The sequence below is a fragment of the Chelonia mydas genome, chromosome 11 (assembly GCF_015237465.2).
Source record: "Chelonia mydas isolate rCheMyd1 chromosome 11, rCheMyd1.pri.v2, whole genome shotgun sequence".
Classification (NCBI taxonomy): domain Eukaryota; kingdom Metazoa; phylum Chordata; order Testudines; family Cheloniidae; genus Chelonia; species Chelonia mydas.
Window position 1 is genome coordinate 27,537,271 of NC_051251.2, and position 23,641 is coordinate 27,560,911.

Below are 23,641 nucleotides of genomic sequence, written 5' to 3' on the forward strand. Positions count from 1 at the left end.
TTAACGCTGCTAAATTCGACCTAAAGTCCTAGTGTAGACCAGGGCTTAGAGAAGAGGGAGATATGAAAACTACCTAAATACTCAAGAGGTAGTAGCATAAACGAGGCAGCAGAAATATTTTCAGGTGCATAATGAAGATACTACAATTTATCTTAACCAAAAAGAGGTGATACGTACAAAAAGAGAGAGTGGTCACATCTTCAGAAAGGGTAAATTTAAACTAATCATTAGGAACTGGGGTGCACAACAAGCTAAGCAAGATCCCTAAACCCACTCTGAATTAAGGTGGAGGCTCAGGTTAAACCATATCCATGAACATCAGTGAAAATCCATGAAAGTTCAGCAGACATAGGGTGAAATTCTGACCCTGTTGAAATCAATGGGAATTTTGCCACTGACTTTAATGGGACCAAGATTTCACCCATGGTGATCTCTCACTGGCTCTAGGTTTAGATGCAGATGGCTATTTCCTGTGGACCTACAGGGGATGACCATTGTTCACAATGTCTACAAATACGCAGGACAGGGACTCTTGCACTTCAATTAGGGACATGTTTTGAACAGGAAAGTCATTTTGATAAGAAGATTTTGCCATCGGGGGTTGCTGAGGTACTTTCAGCAGAGATCTGAAAAGCTAGGACCAAAGCTACATGAGATCTTGCAGCTAGGACCAAATTCTGATCCCACTGAAGTTGAAACTTCAACTAGTTGCCTCTCAAGAGTTTAGGGTCACATTCTGACTTTTACAACCAGAGCCCACATTGTAGGTGTGGGTGGGTGTGAATCTGTGCGTGTGTGGTCACTCTAACTGAGCTTCAGCCACCAGAGATATTCTACGTGCTGCCCCTTGCTGATCCACAGGTGGGTGTGGAAAGGGGGTGAGGCAATGACGCCTCCTTTCTCTCACCCACAGTGCGAGGGTAAGAGACTGTGGCGGTGAGGAAGGGACAGGAGGCCCTTCCCAGCACTAGCCGTCAATAATTCTCCAGTAAAAACAAATCCACAAGAGCTATTTATACAAATAATCAAATGAAACAAGTCATCTACAGAAGAGCTGACAGACATAACTGATGAAAGGAACGGCTCATGCTGGGAATGATACTGATGCTTTAAACACATTTACAGAAATAGTAGCATACAGTTCCATATTAGTAAACACAAAAGATGCTTCAATGCATAGATAAATCACAGTCCACTTATTCTTGGCTTTTAAATTCTTTAGCATATTTTATCCATACAGTCTCATGCTCTACACCAGCTCTATACTTGCTGAAAGAAAACAAAGAACAACAACATTTTTGCCATTCAAGAGCAACACTTAGCGTCTGATTCTGACATCACAAAGGTGTAAATCAGGTGTAAATGCATTAAAGTCCATGGAGACACACTGGTGTAATAATCAGAATCAGGCCCATATGTCAAAGTAGAGTAGTTCACTTTTGCTGAACTTATAAGAAAAGAAATGATCACAGAAGGCGGAAACTAAACGTAGCTCCAAATTAAAAATAATTACAACAGACACACAGAGAAAACATAAAAGGGTGAATGGTTAGAGAACAAAATGGGTACCTGTCTTGTAAAGATAGGATAACAAGATGGGTGAGATGCTGCTTCTCTAATAGGAAATGCCCAGAAAAGTAAACATGACAAAGAAGACAACAACAGAAACATGCCACATCAGTTTCAAGACTCAACTAACTCGGTTTCTTTCAAGATGAAAATCAAGCCAGTTAAAAAAGTTACTCAAAGACTAAGGGAAGGTCAGGTTATACTTAAAACCAGAACTGAAGCTAAAACACATAAAACAGAGCTCTGATCATTACTGATGAGTTATGCTGCTTTTCTTCTTTTCCTCGTAAAGTTTGCTTTTATGGAGCAGTGTGGGCTTAACAGGCACCCAGCTCCAAGAAAAGATTCTTATTTCCTGACAAATATAGTAGGTGATGTTTAGACATGCTGCGGTTGCATGCAGTAATCACATGTAGACATGGAAAAACAGTAAAACCCCTTTTTTCCTTTGGAAATATTTGAGCAAAATAGGCTGTGGAATCTGTGCACTGCCATTTCACACTCTGTGACACAGCCATAATACCCATGATTTCTGAGCTGGGAAGGAGTATTAGAAAGTATGTGCCCTGAAATAATTGCAGTCAGAATTTATTTTGCCAGAGGGTTTGGGGCCAAATTTACAGAAACACACTGGCTGCATTGTACCACTCTGACACCAGGAAGTTAAGTGAACAGGTGAACCTCATCTACAGTGTATTATGTGTGTTGAAAATGACATATATCATCATCACATTCCTGACAATGGGTCAATATTTTGGCTGATGTAAATTGGCACAATTCCATTGACTTCCTGTGACCCTGATCCTAAGGTCTGGCCAACAACAGGTCTGGGGTATAGATCCTGGGGCCAGCAACTGAATAATCTCTCTTGGGTTTCATTACAGGGATTCACATAAACCCTCTTCTGACCAGTTCAGTACAGAAGGAAACAATCTGACCTAAATGAATGATCTGTAGCATGGTAGAGGATTTCATTGACTGAGTCAGAGCACATGGGAGCAGGTATCAGGGTTTCCTAATGTTTTTCTGATTACTGTAAAAACATTAAAGGAATATGCTTTAAAAATCCCCATTAAGGCAATGGACTCCACACTTTTTTCATTTGGTATTATGCCTAAGTAGAACAGTGTGTACAAACTGCTGAGTGACCTAAGGTAACACAAATACATACTGCAAAATCTAAATGCACAAGGGATTAAGACTTCTTTGCTTTTGCAGTTCAGTATTAGATCCTTAACTCCATCTCAGTGTAATTTTGTATCTTTCAGTTTAAGCACTGTCATCTAATGGCACATATTTTCCCATTTCCTATGTTGTCTTCAAGAGAGCGAGACCCCACCAAATTCAGCTGCATTTTTCCAATTAAATCCTAAGAGCAGAATTCCAGCCTCGGCTGTGTGTGTTGGAGACATCCATTAAAATCACTGGAAGCTGCACGAAGGGCAAGGGTAGAATTTGGCTTCAAGTTCTACACACTGTAAATTGGTTTAGTCAAATTCCCCACCCACAGAGGTCCCATGCACAGTCTTTGCATTGGAAAAAAAGAGGTATTAGCCAAATGGTGCATTCCACACTTTTGACAGAAAGACTGCAGAAAAAAACAGTGCAACTGGTGCATTATAAACTCGTTTACAATTCAGGCTGATTGTCTTGTGCTAGGAATGACACAGATCATATACAACATAGAGGAAGTGACATTCCCTTTTGTGTCACTTAAATCCATCTTACATGACTACTTAGGACATTAGCTTTCTTAACGTGTCTCATCATTGGTGTATCATAAGATGCTGCTCCATGCCCTCTCATGTGTCCTTTGAGGTATTCCACCTATAATGCGTAGCAAGATAGCAAGATCAGAACAGCAGACCATCACAGGGATCAAGCATAAAGCTGTGTGAGAGAACCAAGCGGTGGTGAGGTTGAAAAATTCCCACAGGAAACAGCAAGAGTAATTTCCACACTAACTGATGCTCCGGATTATTTTACAAGAGAAAGGAAGTTTGTATTAACATGATGTATTCATTCAAAAATAAAAGGTAATGAATTATTTGAAAGACATACATTAAAATAATTCCTTATCTTGAACAGGCAAATGGAAAGGATATTAGAAATCTCTAATGTAAAATAATAGCTCGCATTTGTATATATAGTGATGACGACCTGTCCATTACAAAGGACTTCACAAAGGCGGGTAAGCAGTATTATCATCCCCATTTTACAGACGGGATGAAGTGAAGCACAAAGAGTGAGTTTTCAAAAATGGCCTCTAATTTTGGGTGTCCAGTTTTAGACTTGTCCTCAGCATTCAGGGATTATTTTCCAAATACTAACTAATACCAACAGAGCAACTCAGATGTTTGTCGTTCATTTCTACATGGTAGGTTTCCATGAAGTTACACTTCCTCTTGTGTAAAGTTCTTTATGCTGAACATTTCAGAGGGACTACAAGTGACATAGTCTGAACGAGATGGAGACATAAGATGTTTATGTCAAGAAAAGCGAAGAATGCAGAAAAGAGGACAGACAAAGAAACCACAAAAGAAGCAAGGCTCAACCTCCCCGCTCCCAAAAGTCATCTCTCCAGGGCTCAGTTCTGCTCCCATTGAAGTCAGCTGAGCTTTAGCCATTGAGCATGATTCTCTGCCATCCTGCAAAACTCTTGTATGCTCACTTTGCACAGATGTGAATTACTACAGTGCAAGGGAGTGGTGACTTAAGACCCACATACATCACTGAAAGCCATATCAGTCCCATTATAACACAGAACACCCCTTATACAAGCATTAGCTGCTTCTTTCATAAAGCACACAAACTCTGCCCAGTGAGTTACTTTTTCAAATTAAGTTACCATACTCCCCTTAAAATTATCTAGAATTATTTCCATGTTCAATTCTGAAGTGGCTGAAAAAGTCTACTGACTTCTGTCCCAGAAGAATGTGAACTCATGCCATTATTCACACTGGTCCAAAATTTGCAAACATTTATTATTACCTGGCTAGTAAGTTTGGACACCTCCTTAGCAAGTTCCATATCTGGACGTCCCAGCATGCTTACACCAAGGCAAGCCTCTCCTCGAGCCTTGGCTTTGTACTGAATCTATTGAAGAAAAATCAATCAGTACATAAAAATGTTTGACTTTTAATGATAAAATGCAAACACCTCCACATGCTGTTCTAATCATTTATATTGATATAGTTTGCTACAGGAAAAATACTGCTAAGGAGGTACACAGGAGATTTACAAAATACTCACATCACTGATTAACTTGGCAGCTTGGGTTGCTTTCTTAATATCTGGTCGATCTGCTATAGATGTGTAATGGAGCTGTGACTTAGCATCTTTTTTGTATTCAACCTAATCAATGAAAACAAACAGAGGAAAGTGGATTACTCTAGTGTTTACTAATTAGAAAAACAGCCACTGAGGACCCAATATTGCTGCTGTGAAAGTCAGTTGGAGTTTTGCCACTGATTTCACTGGGAACAGATCTTTGGGACCAGCTTTTGTAAGTCATTTTCAAATGAAGTAATAAATATCATGCAATTTTAACTGTATATGAAAAAGATGAAAGAAAACATTATTGTGACGGCACTGCTATTTGCGAGCAAACTATTTTAACTCCCAATCACATTTTCCAGAGATGGCCTTTATTTCTCTAGGTGAAATTTTCTGCCTACATATAATTTCATGCATATTTTCCTTGCAAAATGGAGGCTGGGCAGACATCCAGCTGAAAATCAGACCAATTTGATTTTTCTGATTTGAGAATGACTCTAATTGAAAATGGTCATATGGGCTGTTTGCTTGATGTAAATGCAGGACAAACTTACAATACTCTGTTTCTTAGCGACTTCCATGGCATGTTTCACCTCAGGAGGCTCCAGCATGATGGAATAGTTGGACTTGCCTTTCTCCTTCACAAACTTCTTTTTATAGTTTGTCTGTGTAGAGCAAATAGGGTTTATATTATATGTCACTCATTATTCCTACAAGGAACTGTGTTCTACCGACACTCACAATAACTCCTCACAGAAGCCAATGGAGATAGCCAGAGACATCATTTACTTCTTCTAAACATGCATCAGCACAGACAAGGAAATCTGGCTCCCTGCAGTGTTTAGAAGATATCCATACACATCCCACTGAACCCCTGAAATGGTTCCAGTCCTTCCTGTCTAATCAAAGCCTTCTGAGGTAGTGTCTTCCAACACTCCATCCTTTCATGGGAATGGTAGGAGGTTAACAGGTGCCTGTGAATGTGCACCTGTAAGAGGCCATAACCTGCCCATTACAGTCTCAACAGCAGTTCTCCAATCCAGCCTGAAGACATTGTGTTGGAGCTGGAAATGGAAATAAGACTGATAGCAGGAAGAGGTCTCTTGAAATATTTTAAAAGCTATTATCCCAACATTGTTTATCGCCACCAACAAAATCTTAAACCACATAGAAAGAGAGAGGATCCAGAGTGCCTGCTAATGCATAATATGTTGGAAGCAACTTACAGCATCAAAGGTTACCTAAAGCATGTCTGAGGGGATCCCTCAGAGTTAATAACTAAGAGATGTGATGTTTTGGGCCCTGATGAAGCAAAGCATTTAAGCATACGCTTAACTTTAAGGTCATGAGCAGTTCTATTGATTTCAAATGTCTCACTGGACAGAAATAAGAAAATGTATATGGAGGAATCTATAAAAAATGCTTGATAGGATCAAATAAACACCGTGAATGTAGCAATAGCAAAATTCTACATGAGCAATAAATGTTGCACTATACTTGTCACGCACCTCACTGACATTCTTGGTCACCTCTTTGACACGAACAGTGTCCTGGGTCTCAGGCAGGGTTGTATAAGAACCATGCGGGAGCTGCCTCTTACTTTGCTCTTTGTATTTGTTCTGAATGCATAGAGAAAAAATAGTTGAAAGACATATAGGGTATAAGAAGGAACTATTTATGAAGACACACAATATTACATGTGGTACCTCAGATACAAGAGAGCTGACACACTTAGAGAGGAGGATCTGAGGTGTGTCTGGGACAGCAAGGCATGTTCCCCTAGCCTTGTTATGCTTCTCCTTGTATTTTAGCTGGAGGAGAGAAAAGATGTTATTTTATGCAATTTATTTGTCTTATGCTGACTTTAAAAATAGGCTTCAAATATACTCATGTGTCTGTATATGGCAGAGCCTTGCAAACGCCACTGATGTGAGTAAGGGTTTTCAAGATTAGGCCATAGTTTGATTTGCTTGTCAACTTTAATATGTCCCAGCCTATATATTCCTACACATCTCACTAAAGCTTAAACTCAGATCTTGTTATGGTACTCCCAACATTTATTCTAAAGACATGGTACTATGCCCAAATGAAAGCAGCAGCTTTGGTTTTAAGTATATATGCGTAATGCATGCATTTCAATGTATGGAGTTTAAACCTGTGTCAAAACCAGAATAATTTATTTACCATAAAAGTTGGGTATTTGGATAAAAAGGGCCACATATCTGAACTGCCTCTAGTTTATGTTTGCAAATCAACCAACCAGACCAATGAGGTTTGCAAGACCAAAACCATCCCAGATTTTGTCAATTTGTTAATAAAACAAACAAACAAACAAGCCTAAATAATGAAATATGAAATTCTGAGCAAAATTTTCAAACCTAGATTTCTAAAGTTAGATTCCCTAAGTCCTTATTTAGATGCCTACATAGAAGTAGCATGTTTTTCAGAGATATTGAGCAACCCCTGCTCCCATTTAGGAACCAAGGTACAGAGACTATGCCCAGATGAAATTATCTGCAACAAATTCTACAGAATGACATTCACAAAGTCCAGTGTTTCCATTTTCATGGTATTATAGTTACAAAAACAATTGGACACACAACATAGGTTTTAGGTTCCTTAAATAGCATGTAAACTGTTAGCAAAGGAATAAACATAAAGTAGAAGTTCAAATACTTACATCGCTTGCCAGGATGGCATTATTCAAAGCCAACACTGTATTTTTGTCATCTGTGATAGACAGTTTGCATCCCCTAAGGAATTCTCGGTCTAGTTTGTAGTCATACTGTCAGACAAGAAAAGAAAAGCTGACAAAAAGTACCCCAAGCCTTTGCTGTGAAACAGTGATGGAGTGTGGGAGGGAGGGAGTATAAGCTAATATAATATTTTTTAGTTTCCTCACATCACTCTGTTGCAGGGATGCCTTGGCTGCTTGGAGAAAGTCAGGTCTATCAACAGTCCATTGCCAATGAGCCTTGGTTGCTTCGTATTTCTTCTTGTAATCCAGCTGTTTAAAAAGAAACATTAATGAAAATCATATCATTCATAAACTCAATATATACAGAGCCTACTTCTCCCCTTGCCTGAACAACTGCATGAGAATTGGGAGAAGAGAAGGAAATCATGCCTGGAAAAGTACACGTCCATGAAAGCAGCACTTTTGGGATGTGCTTCTCTTCTGAGTCATGGACAAATGCAGAGGAAGTCTATTTGTGATGATTTTCCCCCTGCCAGGTTGAAGGAGCATATGCAGGACTGAAAAGTGGGCATGGCCTTGAAGAAAGTGGATGTGTTATCTCACTAGCCTGTCAGTGCATGCTGGATCCACCCAATGGTGTGAAGGCCTTCAGCCCTTCCCATGTAGAACTTATGCTAGCTACAAGATTAAATCAATTAGCATGGAAAATACTAGGAGCACCTATGCCTCCATACCTGAGGAATTAGGAGTGCCTGAAGAATAAGTGGTGTTTGTGCTACATGTTGGAAATTTTGTGTGCATGGATAATGCTTTTAAACTCAGCATTTCATTTCAGCCTGTGATAAAACAACACATTCTTCAAAGATCATCAAAATTATCTGATAAGCAAAAGAACACAAAAGTCCAGGTTGGGGGTTTCAGCAAAATCCAGACTTAGTGGAGATGCTCCAAATTTATAAAATTTTCTATATTCTTGCTGTGATTTTCAAAAAAGATCATAAAGGGGCCTAGTCCCAATGAATTTCAATGGAAGGTGAGTGCCTAATTCCCATAGAGTCCTTTGAAATATCAGCCATTGACAGTAACAGTGAAAAGCATTAATAGCACTGAACTCACATTGCTGTTTACTTTGTAGGCAGCTTTGGCAGCTTTAATATGAACAGCATCCGGTACAACGTTGCAGTGAGACTTATTCTTCTCATAAACTTCTTTGTATTTCAGCTGGTGAAAGAAACATATTCTGAGTCTTTATTTATGTGCCACAACTCCATGAAAGTTCAATAACAACAGCACGTGGAATTCTACTTTTAAGCAATTCCCCTAATTGTTTAATTAAAAATTATAACAAAAAAGGAAGAGGCATCCATAGATCTAGTTTTCAGCCATCCCACACACAAAAGATACACTGTCTTCGGGTAGAGTTCCATTTTCATGGAAACATAAAAATGTATCAATTTAATTCAGCGTGAAATACACAGTCCACACTAACTTGTGTTGAAAGCTTTTGACCAAGATTTTCAAGTGACTAATTATTCTGGGTGCCTTCATTGTTGGGTGCCCAATACAAGATACTTTAAAGGGGCCTGATTCTCAGAGGGTGGGTGCTCAGCACTTTCTGAAAATCAGGCTTCTTTAAGGGGGCTCAAGTTGACTTCCAAAAATGTAGATACCCCAAATCACTGGGCACTTTTGAAAATCTTTGTCCTTCAGGATTGTGTATGGGCAACTAGATAATATTAATACTTTCTACTTCTCATCCGTATGTCCCTCATTACTGTTGTATCCAAATGCCTCACAATCTTTTAATATATTAATCCTCAACGACACTCCTGTGAGGATGGGTAATCCTATTATCCTGTTTTTACAGATAAGGATCTGAAGCACAAAATGACTGAGTGACTTGCCCAAGGTCACACAGGAAGTCTGTAGCAGAGCAGGGACTTGCACCCGGAGCTCTCAATTCCTAGAGTAGTGCTATAACCATTGGACCAACCTTGCTCTCTTATACTTTCATCCTTTCTTTTCTATAGCACCGTTCATCTAAGAATTTCAAAAGTCTTTTACATACATTAATTAATTTAGCCTCAGAACACTGCTCTGGGGTATTTATTATCCCCACAGTATGGATGGGAAAATGGCATGATAGTGATTAATCCAAGGCAATACAAAAGCTACTGGCCAACCCAGGGAGAGAAACCAAGAAACCAGCTAAAAAGATAATAGCTCAACCTGCAGCTTTCATTACAGGTAAGAGCTGTTCTATTCCAAGCATCTTTATCCCATGAACTATGCTGAAAAGGTACATGAATGTTTATAGCTTTTCAGTTTTTTTAAACATTGTTATATTCCCTGTGAATGTGTCAGATGCAGCAGGAGGAATTTTGAATTAAAATAATATTGATATATTCTAATAAAAGGCAAGCTGTTATGGCAGCGTTACCTACTAGGTAGAAAGGAACAGTATTGTGTAGTAAAATAAAGGTACTGATATCAAATGCCAGGCATAGTTTACTTACATCACTTATTCTGTCTTTGACCTTGCGCATAAGTAGTAAGAGAGGGGTGTCATGGATTGTGGTGTACCCCTTAGACTTAGCCTTCTCAAATTCCATCTTGTAAATAATCTGAGGGTAAAAATTGTTAAATCGTATTATTCTGGCTAACCATGTAAGCATGTAAGTGCTTTTAAAAAAGTCAAGTTGAAAAATATTTTATTGTGGCTGAGGAGGACTCAATTTTTTAATTAGCTTACTTCACAGGTCACAATTCAGAGTAGGAAGATAGACTTAAGATATATTTAGCATTATGACATTATGGTAATTATACTTACCTCACTGATTTGCTTGTTGACTTTTGCAGTCCTCAGATGTTCTGGGGTATCTACGATTGAAGTAAACTTGTCCTTCTGCATTTCATACTGCCTCTTGTATTTGAACTAATGGGGGGAAAGAAGAGGACGTTAACTAGACGAAACAAGAAAACATCTTCAAGGAGAGACACAATCATGTTAAGATTGCGTACTGCAATGTATGGGCCCATCTCCCACTGAAGTCAGTGGAAGCTGGGCATACATGCACAGACAGAATGTGGCCCTACGAGCCAGACTGCATGAAGCTCTTATTTATATTGGAGCATCTGCTTGTGTGAGTTACTCCCACATGTGGTCTCATGCGGATTCCAATGTGAATAAGAGCTCCGCAGTCTGGCTACAACTACATCGGCCTGAAGGTCTAAAATAGAACTCTGAGATTCAAAAGGATTCTAAGCAGTTCTGTGAGGTCAGTGAAAGTGCTGCTTTTGTTTTTAATCACACTGGACCAGATTCCCTTTTAAAATCAGTACCAGGCTGAAGACTTTAATTAAGGGAAAATATAAACATGGCAGACTAGAACAAGCAAACCCTCTAAATATTTCATTGAGTGAGAAACAATATCGGGACACCGATGCCAACACAATGCTTGAAATATGTGTGTATAGTTTCTTTAAGGGTCATTTTGTCCAGCTCTGGGCCTAATCCTGTTCTCACCAAATACACTGAGAGCAGGACAGGGCACAAGGAATGAAAATTTACTACAGATGGGCTAGGGACAGGTGGAGGAAATCCAGAGTTTTTAAAAAACCTAACTCTCACTTTATTCCCTGAATCATCCAAACTGAGAATATTTTGGTTACAAATGAGAAAATAATGCATGCATTAGAGACCAGAACAGCAAGGGACACAAAATAAAGACAAGAGCGTACAAACAACACTCAGAACAGACTTGTCTCAGTGTCACTTAACTCCTCTCATTTCAGCAGAAATACCTGAGAGGAGTTCACATGAGGCTGAATGTATTTTTTCACGCAACGCACTGTCGACCTCTGGAACTCCTTGCCAGAGGGTGTTGTGAAAGCCAGTACTATAACGGGTTCAAAAGGGAGCTAGATAGATTCATGGAAGATAGGGCCACCATTTGCTATTAGTCAGGATGGGCAGGGATGGTGTCCCTAGCCTCTGTTTGCCAGAAGCTGGGACTGGGTGACAGGGCATGGATCACTTGATGATAGCCTGTCTGTTCATTCCCTTTGGGGCACCTGCCATTGTCCACTGTCAGAGGACAGGATACTGGGCTTGATGGACCTTTCATCTAACCCAGTATGGATGTTCTTATGTTCATTTTTTACTGAGGGTTATAATATGGGCCAGTACATGAATGGAAAGCCAGTTCAGGCTCCTATGGGAGCTGGATCAGGCTTAGGGTATAATAGGTATAATTTCAGATGCTCCATTACCAAGTAAAGAGTAGCAAATGCATGGGGAAACATTAGAGCTCAAGATCAGCAGAAATTCAGAGAATTCATAAATATTAAGATGATAAAAATTCAAGCAGCTAAACAGTGTATATAGTGCCTTCCTGCAATAGCAGCCATTCACATTACCTGGCTCCACAAGTTTGTGTTGTAAAGCGCTGTCAGCATATCTGGTCTCAGAATTTCATTACATCCATGTTGCAGGAACAACTTGGCACTAGACTTGTATTTTTTCTGTCCATGAAAAGAGCAATGAAGCACAAAAGATACTTGTGAAGCCAACGAACAACAGCACAGCTTTAGATTCCAGTCACATGCAGAGTTGATGCGATTTAGGCAAGCATACTATGTGTACTCACACCATTGCATGCCTGGACATCCATATAATTTTAAACATGTATTTTTAATTAATGGTGCCAGATTGTAGGGCCTGCAATGATTTACCAACTCCTTAAAACAACCAAAACATTGAAACACCTTTTGGAAAATAAGAATAAATCTTAGACCAAAAGGGCATTTAACCAATGGAACAAGCCCACAGTGGCCTTATATTTGCAAATTAGATGGAAAAAATAAGTGTAAAAGTAATTGAAAAGAAAAGAAACAGTCAAGAATAAGCGCAAGATCCAACATCCACTGAAGTTAATCAGATTCTTTCCATTGATTTCAATGGACACTGGATCAGACTGTAAGTAAGAAAGATGTGTATAGGATTGTTGTAATCCTGTCAATCCCCGGATATTAGAGACACAAGGTGGGGAAGGTAATATCTTTTATTGGACCAACTTCCACTATGTAGGCTTGAAAGCTTGTCTCTCTCACCAACAGAAGCTGGTCCAATAGAAGATATTACCTCCCCCACCTTGTCTCTGTGAGAAACATGTCATGTAAATATCAATTGATGCACAATATTTGAGAATACATAGAGAAACAACATAGTCTAGTTAACTCAAAAAGCAGCTGTGGTCTTTGGGTGGCAAAACAGATACTGTCTGATAACCCTGAACTAGAACACTGTAATATCACAGGTGAAACTATGACATCATTGGCTATAGACATTTCAGGCAGATTAAGATGCGTGTTGTGTGCTATCCAGCCACATTTTGCTTGCACTGGTCAGCACTGCTACAGTAACTGACTGCTCAGTTCATCTCTTCTTTTGGCCAGTAGGATTCTCGGCTCATCCACAGCAAAACTGTAATTATCTTTCCTCTTCTCATACTCAGATGTGTATATTAAATTGTAGCATACTCAGATGTGTATATTAAATTGTAGCAAAGTAAAAAGGCGAGGGCACAAAGAAACATTGATATAACAGTTTCAAAGCTGACATCTTATTGTGCATAATATTTAATATTTAAAAGGATACTGTTCAGTACCTCACCCAAATTAGAAAAATAAAGAAAAAACAGAGGAAATGTAGATCATTTAAAAATAAGGCTAAGATTTTGTCATGGATATTTTAGTAAAAGTCATGGACAGGTCACAGGCAATAAACAAAAATTCACAGAAGCCATGACCTGTCTCTGACTTTCACTAAAAATATCACTGACAAACTGGGGAGGGAGGTGGGTTCAGCACACACCACTGATAGAGCTCCAAGATCCCTGCCACTACAGTGAATGGGAGCTCTGGGGTCCCGCTGCGCAGCGGCTGAGCAGCTCTGGGGGCCCCACCACCACCCGTGGTGGCTGGGAGCTCCGGGGGGTTCCCTGCCACCTGCAGTGAGTGCGAGCTCCAGCGTCCCCTGCCATGGGGACTGGGCTGCTGTGGGGTCCTCTTGCCTGCCGTAGCAGCTGGGAGCTCCACGGGAGTTCCCCCGCCACCTGCTGTGTCTGGGAGCTGCAGGGTCCCCCCACTGCAGCTGGGAGCTGCAGGGTCCCCCCACCAGGGCAGGTGCTGGGAGCTGTGGAGGAACCAGCTGGGAACTCCAGCCCTGGGGTAGAAAATGTCACAGAGTTCTCTGGGAGTCACGGATTCCTTGAGTTCTGTGACCTCCGTGACATAATTGTAGCCTTATTTATAAAGAAATTCCCAAATTTATATTTAAGGGTACAAGGTAAAACTTAAGAAAGACTACAACCCCTTTCTACAACCCTCTCTTAAGCTGCCTTGTAACACCCATTCTGCATTCAAAAGAACTTTGGCATGTGCTGGTTCTTTGTAATATCTGCAATTGTGAACAATTATGATGCAGGGCTCCGGAAATACAATCATTTTTTCCTATACCTAGAAGAAGAAATACTGTATTGTATCTGATACTAAATGTTGACATTTTAATGGTGACCACTGTGAGAAGTGTCAGCCGAGTAAAATAAAATATCTAGATGCTATATTCGGAACATCAACTGTCATGTCAAAAAGTGCCAGAGGCTGAGTTTGGTTATATTCTGGAGATCTGTACGCCAGCTTTAAGATGACAAAAACTATGTCTAGAACTGTTTGAAAAGGGCTTAATCCATCATTTATAAAATACAGCATCTATTCTAGGAGTCACAGTGGCTACATTATCAGATTACTTTAATCTCAGCCCAATTGCATTGGTTACCATTGTGCATTGTTTCTTTAAATCTGCAGCAGGAGCTGGGGAATTCTAGCCTGAAGCTCTGTGGTGAAACACAGAGATGGATAGAATCATAGAATATCAGGGTTGAAAGGGACCTCAGGAGGTCATCTAGTCCAACCCCCTTCTCAAAACAGGACCAATCCCCTATTTTTGCCCCAGATCCCTAAATGAGCCCCTCAAGGATTGAACTCACAACCCTAGCTTTAGCAGGCCAATACTCAAACCAAGAGAATAGATCTGTGGGTAGTATTGTTTTCCTAATGCTACTGAAGTTCTTTTTTCAGTGTGATTCTTTACCATTTTCACAAGATAATCACAAGTCAAGTTTTACTGATTTAAAACCCTGTTGCTAAAAAGGAAACTGATACCTTTCTGAGTTACTGACTCTTTATTGGTCAGAAGCTGAAAGAGCTCTTTGCATTTTCACTGCTGAAATGTGGGTCAAAAGGTTACTCTGTTTTAGTTATAATACACCTACTTTGTGCTACTCATCGCTATAGATATCAAAAACATCTCTGCCCTTCTTCATTTTGGTCTAACTTTAAGACACATTTGTTTTCAGTAGTTTTTTGTTTATTTCAATGTATTTTCCACTATGCAAGACAGATGAACTTTTAATTTAATGTTATCATGAAGAGCCTTGAGATGCCACTTCATCATGATATGCTAAACAGGTCTGTTATTGTACTTACCTCATTCATTAGCTGAGTAGCATGTTTAAAATGCCTATTAATTGGACAATCTGCTACATACTCGAACTGGGACTTCATCTTTTCAAATGACTCCTTGTACTTATACTGGAGAAAACAAAGAAACTAGTCATTCCAGAGTAAAATTAAAAGAAAGACCATGAAAAAATATGAATTGAAAAAATGTCTACATCAAAAGAACAGTGGAATCATCACACAACCAAACTTTGAAAAAATTCTTCCAAATGTCGTGAAGAGATTTATTTACCCCACTGTAGAGGGCTTTGTTCTTTTCTGCCAGAGCAAGATCAGGAGTATCCCAGGCATAACAACCAAAGCCTCTGAGCCATGATAAGTCTTCTTTGTATTTAACCTGTAGAAAGAAAGTAAGAAGATAAATTTAAAAACTTGGAATAATTTCAAATGGCAACAAAAATTAGCATCCTATTAATGCTGAAATACCATCCAGATCTAAGTCTAACACACAATAGTAATAGTTCTGTGAGTTCCTGCATCAATTACCTTGATAACTACATTTGTTTTTATACAATTAAGGGGCCAGCTTGTACCCTCGGTTAAATCATTTGGGTTGCACAGTTGTAACTGAGAGCACAACCCGGCCCAGAGTCATTAGATGAAATCCTGACTCCAGTGGGAGTGTTGCCACAGGATTTCACATATTAAATACAAGCCATGAAAACAAATGAGCATTGTTTTTATGTCTCAATAACATGCTCACAAAAAATCACCACTAAGATAGTTAAAAGCACCAGTGTCTTTCGCATGTTGTAATAAGCCAGAAAGACTGCTAAAGTGCTGCTAGGGGCTTGTCATGTGACAAACAAGTTCAAGCAACAGAAATCGTGCCCAATTCAACTTCCACTGAAGTTCATGGGAGTTTTGTCACTGCTTTCAATAGGAAGTGGCCTTATTCAGTTGATTTGCTCTGTTGATTCCAAAAACATGTCAGGCAACCGTGAAACTGATCACTCTTTCATTTCAGCAGAAGATACTTGTGAGGAGTTAAGTGACACTGCAGAGGCCTCCATTTTGGACACCTGCTTTAAAAATGCAATGTCTAATATACAATAACCGTTCAAACTCACATCGCTGATAGCATCTGTAACTGCTCGATGATGATAGTGCTCCGGCCGGTCTGGGATAGATCTCCAGATTCCCAACTGGCTCACATAGTTTTCCTTATATTTCACCTACAAAAGGAGTTGAAAAGAAAGTTGTAAATGTTGTAAAACCGTTCAAAATCATAACACATTAGTCACCCAATTTTATGACATTCCTACTTCTCACTACTGACTCTCCCCAAAGACGTCCTTAAAATGTGGGGCCTGATTCTCATTTACATTAACCTTTTACACCATTCTAACAATGCAAAGTGGCCTTATTGTAAATGAGAATTAGGCCCAGGATCTTTCAGTGGGAGGGAATTAACTATAAAAGCTCTAGTTTCGTACAGTTAATGACAAACATTAATTGGGACTACAAATGCTGTATACATACACTGCTGACGTCATCAGTGACCTTGCGATGATAGACAATATCCAAGGCATCTTTCACTGTGTGATATTTACCCTTTGCCTGCTCAAAGGTCTCTTTGTAGCGCAGCTGATAAGAAGAAAAATATGAACATATTAGTTATATAGCCTGCTAGCAATTATTAAAGCTAAATGTGTAGGCCTCTCTTAAGTCCAGAACTGCCTCCATAGCTGCTCGCCCACAGAAACTTGTTTTTGGTCTCTCAACAAAAACACGTCCTTTCTATAAGTGTAGTCACGTGTTGCCACCGGTGAGGTTCCACCCAGTTTCATTATGGAAATTGGACTCATGAGAATGACACAGGGGGATGTATCAGCTCCCATCATGTTAATGTGGCACCTAGGAAAATTTAACAAGCTTTGTTGCCCAAAATTAACTGCCTGACTGACATCCAAACTGGAACTCAGTCAGAGAGGAAAGATTAGGCCCATCAGAGCAGGGATTTTCCCTACTCACCTTTAGGCTATGTCTACAGCACAGCCTATGTCGGCAAAACTTATGTTGCTCAGGGTTGTGAATATTCCACCCCCCTCAGCGACATGTGGCAAGTTACACCGACATCAGCGTTCGTCTGCACAGTGCTAAGATGGTGGGAGAGCTTCTCCTGCCGACACAGCTTCTGCCACTCGCGGGGTTGTTTTTTTGTGCTGACAGGAGAGCCCTCTCCCATTGGCACAGAGCGTCTTCACCGCACGCACTGCAGCGGCCCACCTATACTGGTACTGCGGCACCGCTGTAGCGCTGCCCATGCAGACGTGCCCTAAGAGCGAAGATGAAGAAGAAAGGCACGGAAGTACCCTGCACAACAGCAATGAGTGCTGGGTTTGGTATAAAAACATCCATCCTTTTCCCCAAGCATGCCCTGAATGGAGGAAAGAAAGAAGGTCATTCCATTTTGAAGTTTATTGGAAATTCCTGAGCCTCCACAGGGAAGAAACCCAGATCCAGCACAGGGAGTTCGGTTGCATGAGAGCTGGGAAGCTTTTTCACAGTGCAAAAGCTCCCATCACTAGTGCAGAGCTGAGGTCTTTTGAATTTCTATTTTGGACATGTGTAACTGAACAAGTTGGCCTGATGGACAGACCAATACATATGGCCCTTCAGGCTTTTAATAACCCAGGAGGCAATTTGCAATCAGAAATGTGCACCACAGATCTCATTATATAACAGAACACTTCTACAAGTAACTTTAAATTAATATTCCACACTTGAAACAAAAACTAACTTCATCCTCAAATCCTTACCCAGGTCAGCTCAGACAGAAATTGATTTTTAATGAATCTGCATTCTAAGTAAAAGGGAATGAACTCTCAGTGAGGATTGAGATTTATTCCTCAAACAGCATTGAGATGAAGAAGTGGGATAAAAGCATTTCTGTGCTTGCTTCCAGCATCAATACTTTCATTCTAATCTATATTATTTGTAAATGTCACATGGGGAAGCAATTCATTTTGTCCCAATTTATTTCTCTCTCCCTCTCATTCTTTCCTTTTTTTTGACTAGCACATTTGAACACAAGATTGGCTGGAAAAAAACAAAACATAAAAAGATATATGGTGCCTTGAGTCTAAACATAGGAATCTCACTGACATCATTTTAAAATCAGCATGGAGATGGAGTGACAGATACAGCATGCACCATAGTGGGATTTGGATGCACGGGCAGTCTTTATTTTATATATTGCCATTTGTTCATTTCCCCCTAGCTCCTTTTCTGCTCTATCAAAAGATGAGAGAAAGTATCAGTGATGATGTCTGCGGGGTACATACATCACTAGCATTCCAGTAAGCCTTCTTCGCCCTGATGAGGATAGGCGTGTCAGAGACAGTTGTGTACTTGTGCTTCATCTTCTCATATTGGGCTTTGTACCTTTTCTAAGATCAGATGGCAGGAGGGAAAAGAACAAAAATATAATTAGTTACAAAGATATGTGCCCAGCTAATTTTGTGTTAACACCCAGGGAAGCTACATTTAGTACACTTTGTTGACCGTCATTACTGCAAGATACTAAGTGCACTCAACTTCCACTGAAGTCGATGGGAGTTGAAGTTGCTCAGCAGCTCCTGAAAGGTGCTCAGCACCGTGTAGAACCAGGTCCTAATCAATCTGCTCTGCATGATGCCTTACAGAAGGGTGGACAACATTTTCTATTTGGGGGTAGGGGCTAGCGTTAAAAATCATAGTTGTTGATCATCACTTTAATGAGTAGTTTTGTACCATGACAACATTTGTCCACTTTTAATAAACACAAAAACCAGCTTCTGTTCCAAACTCAGTGTTTCCTGTATTTATTAATGTAGCCCTTGAAGGGTTTATTTTATTTTCTTTACTCGGGGTGGGGGGGGGGGAGGGGCAGTGCTAATGCTACGTCTATGGCTTCGTAAGTCTGAATATTACAGACATGCATTTAGAAGCAGATGATTTTTCTCTTTTATAAAACATTTCTATGTGTTAGAATTATATATTAAATGAAAAACTACCCAGGGATCATACAAGGAAATGTAATACTTAAGAATCAGAAGATTTAAAATAAAATAAAGGTGTATTCTGTTACCCCTACACACCCCACCCCAGTAATGTTAGAATTGGAACCTTCACATAGCATAGCTGTGCTGAAGATGGGAGCAGGTATCTTACCTCACTGACCATGTCCTTCACGTGTTTTGCAAGCGTTAAGGCTGGAGTCTGATCACCAACATGGTGATGGGGTCTCTCTTTGGTGGCTAGCTCTACATACAAGTACTGTGACAAGGAAAGAAAAACAGAACGTTAGAAACATATTTTCTGAACAAACTTTTATCTTGGGAACCCTACAAAATGACTGTGTGCTGAAAATGCGTACGCACACACAGTCATCGTGAAAATGTAATCCACTCATTCATCTTCTAGGTCCTCCCTCACCTCACCCTTCTTCTATCTCAATACTCTGGCTACTCCATAAATGCCAGGAAAATATTTACAAATCAAAATCCCAAATGAGCGTAATAGCAGTGACCTTCACATGGCCCTTATCAAGAGCTTTTATTCTGGGCCATCTTTAAAAAACATTACTGATTATTTACAGGATCAGGGTTTCACCTTTAGGAACTGGAAAAACTACAGGGAACATACCCTGGTGTAAATTAACAACACCTATGGCAGCTGCACTAATTAAAAGCAAGTTTCTGGCTTTGACAACCACATGCAGCATTAAGGGAGAAGGAACGCTTTGTACCCTCTGCTTGTGTTTACACACACATACACTAGACCTATATGTTTATCTAAACTGTACATGCAGGTTTTTCACATCACTTGGCAGACTGCACATCAATTAAAAAATGTCATCATTTTACCTGGCTAATGAGCCCATTAATAAAGACAGATTTTATTGGCTACCTTGGATTTTAGAGAATTTGAATGGAATTGTATTGGGGTTTAATAAAGATTTCTGCTACTTCAGATGAACAGAACTGGACATGTTTGTTAAAGAAACATCATGAGCTTGAGAATCACGTTGTCATTTGAAAATGTGTATTAATCATTATTACAAGCCATCCCTAAGATTTCTAGGTTGACTTGAGAAGGGTTGTGGGGAGCACTGTAGTAAGATGGATTCAACAATCAACACAGATTCCCAGCCCCTTTTCTATTAAGGAAGGATTTTTACCTGACTCTGTATTTTCTGTCCTTTCTTGGCTCGTAAGAAATCTGGTGTATCAAGGATCGACGTGAATTTTGTCTTTTGCTTCTTGCCTGCAGCTCTGTAAACCACCTAGAAGGAGAGAAAGCCTGGCAGTTATTTCCTTTGTTACAAATGTTCAATTAGCATTTAGTTAATCAAAGCTGGGAAAGGATAAGGTCTAAAATACTTCAGGAAAGCCAGTGAGATGATCTGAGCTTCTTTTGATCACTGCCAACCTGAACAGATAAAATAATGCAATACTTACTTCACTCAAATGTGTCTTCAGCTCCTGAACTTTCCTGTATTCGGGAGTGTCCAGAACCACACTGTATTTATCCCGCATCTTCTTTGCCGTATTGGTGTAGACGTAATTAGACTGAAAAGGTAATAAACATGACGTATATGGAAGCTGCAGTATTCTCAGCAGTGTACAGAAAATGTACAGGGGAGCCTAACATGGGTAACCCATGATACAACGGCATCACACTCTATTGCTAATACTTTGAATCAGTTGTCTAGCAGCACGGCATGAAACACTCTGAATTCCTTAATCATTCTGATGTAGCACTTACCACAGATCATCTTGACAACGGTGCATCATTAAATAATGAATCAATGTTAATTTATGTGTCAGAAAAAAGAGCATACCCAAAGCTCCCGCAAATGACGAGCACGGACCATATCAGGAGTATCATATAGGAAGCAACCCAGGCCCCTCAACCACTGTAGATCCTCTTTGTATTTATTCTGTGAAGCAATCATAATAACAGAAAATTAAAAGTTGATCCTTTTGGAAAAAAGTGAATAATCAAACAATCACATTATTTTAGCTTGTACATAATTTAAATGTCAAGTCAAATTCTTCTCCCATTGACATCGGCACATGTGTGACTAGGAAGAGAATTTGGCCCATCACATTCAAAGGCAAGGTATATTTGCTTACATCACTTGTGATATCTCCAACGTAGCGGCAATGCATCACTTGTGGGGTGTATGGCAAGGAAATCAAGTGTCCCTGCAGCTTAAAGAAATCTGCCTTGTAGATCAGCTGAAAGACAAAGGGAAAATATTACACATATTTAATCACGCTGAATATACCAAGCATCTCCTTTTTATAAAATGGAAAAATGAGACATACGTCACTGATAGCTTCCTGTGTGGCTTTGACTTGGCGAATTTCTGGTGTGTCAGGGGTGGTATGAATCTTGTCCTTATTTTTGTGGTATATCTCCCTATACAGCCTCTGCACCAAAGGAGAGAGTATTCCATGTGTTAAAACAGAACTCTTAAAAGAAAGCCATACAGCATCCGGGTTAGCAGAAAATAAATAGCTATTGCTCTGTTAACCCCAGACTTCCTTCTACTTCCATGCACTAGACAGTACAGAAGGACAGGAGAAGATGGAACCACTTTACTAGAAAGGTTTGGCTCTTGTACGGTGAAGACACTTCACAACAATTATTCTATTAACATCTTGGAAATGTGTTACAGAGAATCTAAGGCCCAGATCATGGAAACACTTGTGCATATGCTTAATTTAAGCACATGTTAAAATCAATGGTTAAGAAAGCGTGTGGGTTTTTTTGCAAGCTTTGGGCCAAAAAATGTTGAAAATATGGCTCTCACTAGCACAGAGACTTAACACTTTCTCAACAGCTTTTATTAAATAGCAGCTAGATTGTTTTATGAAATTATGTTGTAATGTATTTTATTATACATCAGCAATATCAAATAATGATGCATTAATACAAACATATATAATTAATATTTACAGTACCTCGTTAAGAACTTTATTCACTTTCTTTATATACTCAAAGCCAACAGCTTTGGGTCCAAGAGTGTAGCCTTTAGCCTTGATGTGCTCATAGGCTTCTTTGTATTTAAGCTGTAAAATTAAAAAACAAGTTTTAAAATAAAAGGGTGTAAGAACAATCATATATGATGTTGGCTTGTGACGGCATCTGTAATAAATGCCTGCTTATCTACTACTATTTACAGCCAATATAAATAAAGGACTACATTCAGGGTTGGCGCTTCTGTACAGCACAAAGCCAGACTTTTAAAGGTATTCAGATGAGAGTAGGTGCCTAGGCACGTCTGAAAAGCCTACTAGGCATCTATCTGCATTTGTAAGCACCTAAATACCTTTAAAAATCTTTATGGGTAGGTGGTGTATTGAGGACTCCAAAGGATGTTCAGATTCAGCTATTTCTGTGAGAGCTTCTGCCAGAAGGGTACCCCGGCACAAATCAAAGCCATGCTCTCCCACCAGATCATCCTGATTATCCTGCCCTTCCTCAGGGATTAATTTTTCCTGGGGCAAGGTGGCTCCCACTGACATAGGGTTAAATCAAGCCCAAAATGTGACCCTTATGAATCCTGAACTATGGAAAATAAGCCACAGATCTTTAATGGATACATATCATGCTAACTTTGAGAAATATCAGGGCACATTTGAATTCTGTGGCTCATAATGATGTAGCAGAAACTAACCTTTAGGGAGCTATTTCTGTTGCGATTAGTGATTTTGTTTCACTTCTCATGCATTTGATAAGGTATAAATATCAGAGGGAAATTTATGTCATGATAGCAAAATATTCAGATCTCTGTACAGTTAATCAGCTTTTACAGATACTCAGGGCAAACACAATCGGCTGCATAGCTGAATAGTAACTTCCATATAGCAATATTGTATGTTCACATCGGACGCCTAGAGATAACCAATATTCTCTTGCAAATCATATCTTAAAACAACTTAGCATATTACTTACATCGCTGCCTATGTATTGGACATGTTTAGCAAGCTTAAAGCCTGGAGTATCTGGTGGGAGTTTGTATCCAGTGGGGAGGGCATGTAAACCAGCCCCTCGGTACAGATTCTGCAGGAAAAGTAAAAGAGTTACAATTACATAAAATATGTGAGGAAGTTTGTTGGTATTGCATAGCAAGTATCTTCTTTGCAATGGGCCAAAGCCTCCCCTGATTTAACTCCACTGAGGTCATCTGAGGCATACAGATAATAGAGATACATCAGGTATCCTTGTACATTCACAGAGATTTTTTAGTATAAATTTAGAGCAATTCAGTACAGTCTAGCCAGGATGGGCCAGAGGAAAAGCTGAAATCATCACATACGCTGGGTTTTGGTTATAAGGAAGAGGTGTGGAGAAAATGAACTCTCTGTCTCTAAACCCAGAATGCAATGGAGAAATGCTGGGTGGGTCTTGGACAGGTGGCTTTGAACAGACTGTATTCTGGATCTCCAGTCTTGGAGTGCAGCAAAGAGAATGACGGCTTCACAGATTGGATTGCTGGCTCTGAAAGGTTTGCATTCAGAG

At 39.7% G+C, this 23,641-nt stretch overlaps 1 protein-coding gene across 1 annotated transcript in view; it reads right to left on the reverse strand.

The window, feature by feature from the left end:
* The window catches only part of NEB (nebulin), a 194,586-nt gene that overhangs the window by 33,636 nt on the left and 137,309 nt on the right, over positions 1-23,641 (reverse strand). Inside the window, exons 112-135 of the mRNA XM_043525557.1 lie at positions 23,075-23,182; positions 22,081-22,188; positions 21,442-21,546; positions 21,247-21,351; positions 20,952-21,050; positions 20,569-20,679; positions 20,289-20,393; positions 19,280-19,384; positions 18,412-18,516; positions 16,607-16,711; positions 16,195-16,299; positions 15,357-15,461; positions 15,092-15,196; positions 11,963-12,067; positions 10,374-10,478; positions 10,060-10,167; positions 8,660-8,764; positions 7,748-7,852; positions 7,526-7,630; positions 6,552-6,656; positions 6,354-6,464; positions 5,400-5,510; positions 4,822-4,923; positions 4,561-4,665 (exon numbers count right to left, since the gene is read on the reverse strand). Of these exons, the coding sequence (XP_043381492.1) occupies positions 4,561-4,665; positions 4,822-4,923; positions 5,400-5,510; positions 6,354-6,464; positions 6,552-6,656; positions 7,526-7,630; positions 7,748-7,852; positions 8,660-8,764; positions 10,060-10,167; positions 10,374-10,478; positions 11,963-12,067; positions 15,092-15,196; positions 15,357-15,461; positions 16,195-16,299; positions 16,607-16,711; positions 18,412-18,516; positions 19,280-19,384; positions 20,289-20,393; positions 20,569-20,679; positions 20,952-21,050; positions 21,247-21,351; positions 21,442-21,546; positions 22,081-22,188; positions 23,075-23,182 (2,538 nt within the window). The remainder of the gene's footprint in view (positions 1-4,560; positions 4,666-4,821; positions 4,924-5,399; positions 5,511-6,353; positions 6,465-6,551; positions 6,657-7,525; positions 7,631-7,747; positions 7,853-8,659; positions 8,765-10,059; positions 10,168-10,373; positions 10,479-11,962; positions 12,068-15,091; positions 15,197-15,356; positions 15,462-16,194; positions 16,300-16,606; positions 16,712-18,411; positions 18,517-19,279; positions 19,385-20,288; positions 20,394-20,568; positions 20,680-20,951; positions 21,051-21,246; positions 21,352-21,441; positions 21,547-22,080; positions 22,189-23,074; positions 23,183-23,641) is intronic.